Below are 8,641 nucleotides of genomic sequence, written 5' to 3' on the forward strand. Positions count from 1 at the left end.
AAAATGCATCACTCAAGAGGATGAATAGACCATTTCACTATCGGCAAATAGCGTAAGGTACACATCGTGCATGAGAAACATTCATTAAAATCTGTCCTAGGTCAATGTTACCTTTTCAAAATCTTGCACTGAAGAAGAATGCATGGCTTCTGAGCCTTGCTGAGGCATTTCTTCATCAAGATCCTGCAACAAAGAAAAGATGGCACAAAGATTAGACCAAGTGCTCTTCTTGCAACTGTACTGGGCAGGCCTGTGCTTCTGTTTTTAATTTGCATGTGTGTGTGTGTGTGTGTGGGGGGGGGGCTTTCCACTCAAGAAATGTTTTCTTCTGAAAAAAATACTGGCTACAATAGTTAACAACTGATTCCTTTGCAATCATCCATCCTCTTCCACTTATCCTTATCAGGATTGTGGGGTAGCAGTTTTGGGGCCTATACCAGCTACCATAGGGCAGTACAACCTGGACAGATCACCAGTCTAACATGGAAGGACAAGCATTTGCATTCACACCAAAGGGCAGTTTTGAATCACCAGTTAACCTAACCCCATAAGCTACATCTTTGGACTGTGGGAAGAAGCCAGAGTACACAGCGAGAGAGCCCATGCACTACCAGCAGTAAAAAGTGCCTAAAACAAGTTAAGTTGTATAGTACTATCTATCTTAATGTTCAAGCCTGAGTTTCAAACCACATAGAAACAAAGCACATGTAGTCAGTTCTGCATGCTGTAGGTCAAACTGTCAAGAAATACGAGAAGACCCCTCCTAAAACCAGAGTGATGTCACCATGAAGCAAACTTTGACGGAGTCTCCCAATAACAGTGTGGTCCTCCTAAGTCACATTTGGGTGGTTAACACACACACACACACTCAGATGTTATCCAGACTTGCACTTTGAAACAATGAAAAGGACCTACAAGCCACAGTCCATGTAAATCACATCACACCCAGGTGACTGCCAAACACAAACACACACACAGCATCCATAAAGAATGATGATAGATTAAATTATTAGTTCATTAAGTGGTACACTGGATTATATTTACCCTTTCAGGCTCTGGATGTTTCAGGTCCAGATCATTGTTTGGAAAGCTGTTTGGTTGCGGCTTTAGGCAGCTCACAGTCTTCTGAATCTGGCTGGTCTCAGTCTTCGTGTGTAACAGATAGAGAATGAAGACAAAAGAACAGTAATCTGACAGTTACTAAAAATGCATCACTCAAGAGGATGAATAGACCATTTCACTATCGGCAAATAGCGTAAGGTACACATCGTGCATGAGAAACATTCATTAAAATCTGTCCTAGGTCAATGTTACCTCTTCAAAATCTTGCACTGAAGAAGAATGCATGGCTTCTGAGCCTTGCTGAGGCATTTCTTCATCAAGATCCTGCAACAAAGAAAAGATGGCACAAAGATTAGACCAAGTGCTCTTCTTGCAACTGTACTGGGCAGGCCTGTGCTTCTGTTTTTAATTTGCATGTGTGTGTGGGGGGGGGGCCTTTCCACTCAAGAAATGTTTTCTTCTGAAAAAAATACTGGCTACAATAGTTAACAACTGATTCCTTTGCAATCATCCATCCTCTTCCACTTATCCTTATCAGGATTGTGGGGTAGCAGTTTTGGGGCCTATACCAGCTACCATAGGGCAGTACAACCTGGACAGATCACCAGTCTAACATGGAAGGACAAGCATTTGCATTCACACCAAAGGGCAGTTTTGAATCACCAGTTAACCTAACCCCATAAGCTACATCTTTGGACTGTGGGAAGAAGCCAGAGTACACAGCCAGAGAGAGCCCATGCACTAAAGCAGTAAAAAGTGCCTAAAACAAGTTAAGAAGTTGTATAGTACTATCTATCTTAATGTTCAAGCCTGAGTTTCAAAAAATTTCAACATAGAAACAAAGCACATGCAGTCAGCTCTGCATGCTGTAGGTCAAACTGTCAAGAAATACGAGAAGACCCCTCCTAAAACCAGAGTGATGTCACCATGAAGCAAACTTTGACGGAGTCTCCCAATAACAGTGTGGTCCTCCTAAGTCACATTTGGGTGGTTAACACACACACACACACACACACACTCAGATGTTATCCAGACTTGCACTTTGAAACAATGAAAAGGACCTACAAGCCACGGTCCATGTAAATCACATCACACCCAGGTGACTGCCAAACACACACACACACAGCATCCATAAAGAATGATGATAGATTAAATTATTAGTTCATTAAGTGGTACACTGGATTATATTTACCCTTTCAGGCTCTGGATGTTTCAGGTCCAGATCATTGTTTGGAAAGCTGTTTGGTTGCGGCTTTAGGCAGCTCACAGTCTTCTGAATCTGGCTGGTCTCCGTCTTCGTGTGTAACAGATAGAAAATGAATATACAGTGCATTTTTGAAGAGGCTTTTGAAACATTAAATAAACTGTATGAGAAAGATAAGTTTCAAGCTATTGTCTTTAAAATATTCACTGTCATGTATAGAGAATTTAAGGCCCTATGATTAAGAGACAAATAGTCAGTGTGATTTCTTTATTTTTTAAGCCATTGCTAAAGGAGTAAAACAATCACCTGTAGCAGCAACGAACTGTCACTAGGGCCCATTTATCTTCAAGGGACAAAATTTAAAATGAATCTAACTAAAGAGGCTACACAGCAAAATCTCCAGTGTTAAATTAACACTAGAGAGTGTCTATATGGGTCCACACAACACTGTTGAGTGTTGAATTAACACTTTTGACAGTGTTATATGTTTAAAAGTAACCTAGTCAGTTTTGAAGATTAACAAAGACTAACACTGAGCAGTGCTGATTTTCTAACACTGGAATATTTCTAACATTTTGAGTTATTTTCCAGTGTTAGAAAATCAGCACTGCTCAGTGTTAGCCATTGTTAATCTTCAAAACTGACTAGGTTACTTTTAAACATATAACACTGTCAAAAGTGTTAATTTAACACTCAACAGTGTTGTATTTAACACTCAGAGGTGTGGACCCTTATAGACACTCTCCAGTGTTAATTTAACACTGGAGATTTTGCTGTGTAGAATCACATTAAACATCAATCACTGTTAAAATTTAGAAACCGAAAGCCATTTTTTATTTCTGCATACCTGCTGATATTTTTTTAGTGCTTTTAGAGGGCTTTGATGTGGCAGCCATCACAATTGCCTGTTTTCCATTAGTACCTACCCCTGTTTTTCCAGTAGGTTATAGTACCATGTAGTTTTTCAGTAACTACTGCACCAAGGTTCCAAGTGATCCAAAGTGATCAGAAAATTTGACATAGACTGAATGCCACCAGGTGGCTGGTCAATGGTGTCACTCGATAAGTTATGAGTGCGCCTCCTTCGTGAAAATCCAAGCCATCATTTTTGAAACTCTGAAATGTTTGAAATAGCGACCAAAATTAACAGCGTGATCCCTGAATTGAACACTAAAGTATAGACTGAGCAGCAGGCATTTTGTCACCTTGACGTCCATGCTTGCTGTGGCATTTATATCACTGGATGCTCGGCTGCATTGCTATAGTTACCCCAGGCACAGTAGGTGATACTCAATTTCAGTGAAAAACTAGATGCCCTAAGTCACGTTAAGCCAATTTGAGTAGGTACAAATGTAAAAATGGCTTAGGGTATGCAATTTATCAGTTCCAAAAAGTACAATTGTAGAAATACCTTGCATCTCCAGAGCCAATCCGAGTCACCATAATTATAGTCTATTTCTTCGCCTGGACTTATGTCTCTGCTTGCAAATAAGCATAGATGGGGCTTTCCATTGATATTTAATATTTTCATCTTAGCACTTGGACTGATGTGGTTGTCGTTGACAAGTCTGCCTAATGACCCATCTTCTTGAGATGCATCCACACTGTGGGGTTAGGCAAAAAAGTATTAGCTTAACTAGTTAGTTAGGAAGCTTTTTTTTTCATAAATCAAAAGCAATGTGTCATTTAATCTTAATCAAACTACACTGATATAATACGCACCACCAGAGTTTTCCATCAAACTTGAATTCAAACATGAACACCTTCAGGCTGTCATGATAAACTCTGTGTCTCCGCTCACATTCTTCTTTTGTTATGAGTTTACCTCTGTATTCCAAAAGAAAGTCTCCTTTTTGGAATGGAACAGTCGTGAAAATGCCCCGACCTGAATTGCAGAGGCATACCAAGTGAGTGACAAAAGACAAAGTGAAAAACTCCAAATCTAATCCAAACTAAAGACCAACTTACCTTTGAAGGCATTTATGTAGTGGATATCAAGTCCCAGTTTGTCCCTTCCAGCAGAAACATGACAGACTGCATCCTCCCGTGGAGGAATGCGTCTCCTTCGCATGTTCTCCTGTACGATTGGCTGTATTACCAAAGCATATAAAGTATTACGATTATCGTCATCATTGTCATCATCATCAGTAGTAGCAGAACTAGCAGTAGTGTAGTTTACAGCATAAACACAGCTGACTTATTCATAGTGCTAATTTATGCCTTCTTTTAAAATGTTAAAGGCCTAGTACTCAAAATGGCGACATGTGACATTTCTGTAATGGCGACTGCAGAGAGTGATACAAGTACTGAGAAAGCTTAGGCATCAAAACTGTAAGAAGTTTTTTCTTCAGGCATATAAATAAATACACGACTAAATACACTTATACCCTTGCTTTTATTTTAGGGCTGTCAGCAGAATGGACAGACATTGGACAAACTGCCCGAAATTAGCTAACAGCGACATCAGGGATTTTGACTCAGACTGCGCTGGTTTAATTGTTAATCGCGTTAGTCGCGATGTCGGCATTAACACGTTTAAGCCACAATAATGCTTTAACACCGAGTAAATCCTAACACGGGTTAGCCCGCTTTATCGCGTTGACGCGGTTAGTCGTCAGCCCTATTTTATTTACTCAATGACAAACGCTGGGGCCGTTTTACTTCTTCAAAGACTCACTAACAGTCCATAAAGCATAAATTAAACCAGTTTAATATAGGCCTGTGCACCTATAATTTCATATAGTATTAAAGTCATGGTGCATTTTACATTAAAAAAGGCTTACCTTTGTGTTTTTAATCCGTCTTCGTATTGCCGTCGACATACACTTGTTAAAGGGCACGCGCGCGAAAGTTGTGGCGCCGTTTCCTGTAGGTACCGCCTATATATATAGCCTACCAATCACAATGACTTCCGGCCGTGTGTATTGAAAATGTGTATTAAATTGCAGTACCTACACACATCCACTCTAACTCGAAACGTCGCTGTGCAATACACTGGAATACACAAAAATCAGGTGAGGGGTATAGGTGGACTTTTAAGAAAATCAGAAAATCTTTTAATTATAGTTTAATAAATGAATTTACACTACAGTTTAAGCAAATACAGGTCAAAAGATAAATAATGACCTCATAAGAAGTAGAAAAAATTATTATTTAGACACTTAAAAATGCATTTACAAGTCATGTTTTAGGGGGACACATGAATACACAGCAAAAAGTCGAAATGTCCCCGGAGCCCAGGTACAGCGCAGGTCAAATGTCAATCCATACCACACACACACACACACACACACACACACACACACACACACACACACACACACACACACACACACACACACACACACACACACACACACACACACACACACACACACACACACAAGGAGAAACACATAGCATGAGGGCAATCACAACACTGACACAGAAACACAGGGCTTAAATACACTGGGAAATAACGAGGGGAATGAGACACAGAAGGAGAGCACAGCTGGGAGAAATCGGACATAACGACACCCAAGGGAAGCGAAACTCAATACATTCACGTAGGACACAGACCTTCAAAGTAAAACAGGAAATGTAACATAGACGCAGACTTGACTAGGGGAGACAGAACAACTAAGAAACACAGAGAACAATAACAAGGAGACAGAGGGCAGCTAAATACTCAGAAAACTAAAGAGAATACAAGAAAGCCAAACTAAGACACTAGACTAAAGAATAAACTGGGGCAACAAAGAGAACTAAGATCATAATACAAAAACTCAGAGACACAAGAAACTCAAAACACTGGGTCACCGACCCAGGACCGTGACAGTAGAAGATGAAATATTTACAGTCTTCACAATTTTATGTTGAAGGAGATCATTCTGAAATTGTTCCCCAACTTGTTGATGCAGATTTTTGCATATTGGTTAACCTCTACCCGTCTTTACCTAAAAATCCATCCTCTCAGCATCAGCAACATCCAACCTTTAGGAGTGGTCAAATCAACAACCTGGTTCATTTTTAAAACGAACGAATCCTCGGGGCACACACACAAATATAAACACAGTGGTATGAAAAAGTGTTTGCCATCCTGTTTGCCACACTTAAATCTTTCAGATCATCAAACAAAATTACATATTTGACAAAGATAACACAAGCAAACACAAAATGCAGTTTTCAAATGAAGGTGTTTATTATTTAGCGGAAAAAATCCAAACCTATGTGACCCTGTGTGAACGAGTGATGGCCCCCCTTTGTTTTAACATAAATTAGCTGTGGTGTATCACATCTTTGGAAAGTTGAGTTCAGTTTCTCAGCCTGATTATTATTATAAGACCTGCCTGACAAAGTGGAGTAGACCAACTGATCCTCAAAAGCCAAATATCATGCCCTGATCCCCAAAAAATCAGTAAGATCCAAAGAACTGTAGGCCTCACTTGCCTGAGTTAATGTCCGAGTTCATGACTCCACCATAAGAAAGAGATTGGACAGAAATGAGTTCCAAAGACAAAACCACTGCTCAGCAAATGGAACATAAAGGCTCGTCTCAGTTATGCTAGAAAACATCTTGATAATCCCCATGACCTTTGGGAAAACACTTTCTGGACTGACAAGACTAAAGTTTAAATTTTTGGAAGGTGTGTGTCTCATAACATCTGCGTAAAAGTAACACAGAATTTCAGAAAAGGAACAACATACCAACAGTAAAATATGGTGGTGCTAGTACAGTTCCAATCAAAAGTTTAAGACTGTTGAATACAACCATGCAAAAAAGTCATGTTTTGCAGGTTCCAAGTAGAGCTTCAACGTGCAACAAGAAGAAATTGGAGTGAGACAAAACATTTTTTGAGCATCCAATTTATTGAAAACAACGATTAAACTGAAACAGGCTGTTTTACAGCTGATCGATAGTTCAGGACAACTGTGTTTTCTACATGCCACACAGGAGGGGCGCCGAAATGGTCTGGGGTGCTTTTTCCTTCAGTGGAACAATGGAGCTTCAGGAGGTGCATCAGGGTGTCAAACAGCCGCTGGCTATGTCCAGATGTTGCAGAGAGCATCCCTCATGAGGGCCCTTGTTCTCAAGGTTCTTTATTATTTGTCACATGCATAGTTATACAAGTATAACACACAGTGAAATGTAGCCGAAATGTAGGGGGGGGTGTAGAGGAAGAACATTATATATATATATATATATATATATATATATATATATATATATATATATATATATATATATATACACACACATATAGTATGTACACTGGGTGAATGTGCAGTAGTAGCAGCAAGCAGGTGAATTCTGTACATTAATATGAATAGACATCTGACTATTTTACAGGATAGACAATATAAACATATTTAAAATTAAAGGAATTGAAATGTACATTGTGCCTTGGTTTAGTGTCTGGAAGAGTCCTGTCTCAGTCAATTATAGATGATGTGAGAGGGCGGGTGTGTGTGTTTAGGGCACGGATGGCTTGGGGATAGAAGCTCCTCTTGAGTCTCTCTGTCCTTGCCCGGAAGATGCGGAACCTTCTACCAGATTGCAGAAGTTGGAACAGTTTGTTGCCAGGATGGGACGGGTCCTTCAGTATCTGCGCTGCTCTAGTCCGGCATCTCCTGGTGTAGGTGTCCTGAAGCGAGGGGAGAGCAATCCTGCAGCAGCGTTCTGCTGTACGGATCACTCTCTGGAGAGCTTTTTGGTCCTTCACACAGCTGTTCCCGAACCACGATGTCATGTTCTGTGTGAGGATGCTCTCCACAGCGCCTGTATAGAAAATCCTGAGGATCTTTGGAGAGACCCTGAACTTCCTCAGTTGTCGTAGGTGATACAGGCGCTGCCTAGCCTTTTTGGTCTGGATCTGAATGTGGGCAGCCCATGTCCGGTCTGAGGAGATGTGGACACCAAGATACTTGAAGGACTGCACCCTCTCCACTGGAGCTCCATTGATGATGATGGGCTTGTAGTCTCTGTGCTGACCCCTTCTGAAGTCCACCACCAGCTCCTTGGTCTTGCTGACGTTCAGCTGGAGGTGGTTGTCCTGGCACCACGATGCCAGATTCTTCACTTCATCCATGTAGGCCGCCTCATCGTTGTTGGAGATGGCACCCAACACCACTGTGTCGTCAGCAAACTTCACAATGGTGTTGGAGCCATGGGTGGCCACACAGTCTGAAGTGTAGAGGGAGTAGAGCAGTGGCGAGAGGACACATCCCTGAGGTGCTCCTGTGTTGATGGTGATGCTGTTGGAGAAGCACCTGCCCACCCTCACCACCTGAGTTCTGCCAGTGAGGAAGTCCAACACCCATGCACACAGACGGCTGTTAAGTCCCAGATCCCTCAGCTTTGTGAACAGTCTGCAGGGCACTATTGTGTTAAACGCT

The 8,641-nt window shown here is 41.1% G+C and overlaps 1 protein-coding gene across 1 annotated transcript; it reads right to left on the reverse strand.

Moving 5' to 3' along the window:
- Positions 1-2,227: 2,227 nt before the first annotated feature.
- Positions 2,228-5,365, reverse strand: LOC146631507 (histone-lysine N-methyltransferase set-1-like). Its single transcript, XM_085353719.1, has 4 exons — positions 4,235-5,365; positions 3,989-4,151; positions 3,678-3,870; positions 2,228-2,356 (listed from the first exon to the last, which is right to left on the reverse strand). Exons 1-4 carry the CDS (start codon positions 4,335-4,337, stop codon positions 2,228-2,230), a joined length of 588 nt encoding a protein of 195 aa, XP_085209845.1. The 5' UTR covers positions 4,338-5,365.
- Between the last annotated feature and the right edge of the window lie 3,276 nt (positions 5,366-8,641).

The sequence above is a fragment of the Diplotaxodon limnothrissa genome, linkage group LG5, assembly GCF_057381915.1.
Source record: "Diplotaxodon limnothrissa isolate DT_005_m linkage group LG5, D_limnothrissa_male_GT1.1, whole genome shotgun sequence".
Classification (NCBI taxonomy): domain Eukaryota; kingdom Metazoa; phylum Chordata; class Actinopteri; order Cichliformes; family Cichlidae; genus Diplotaxodon; species Diplotaxodon limnothrissa.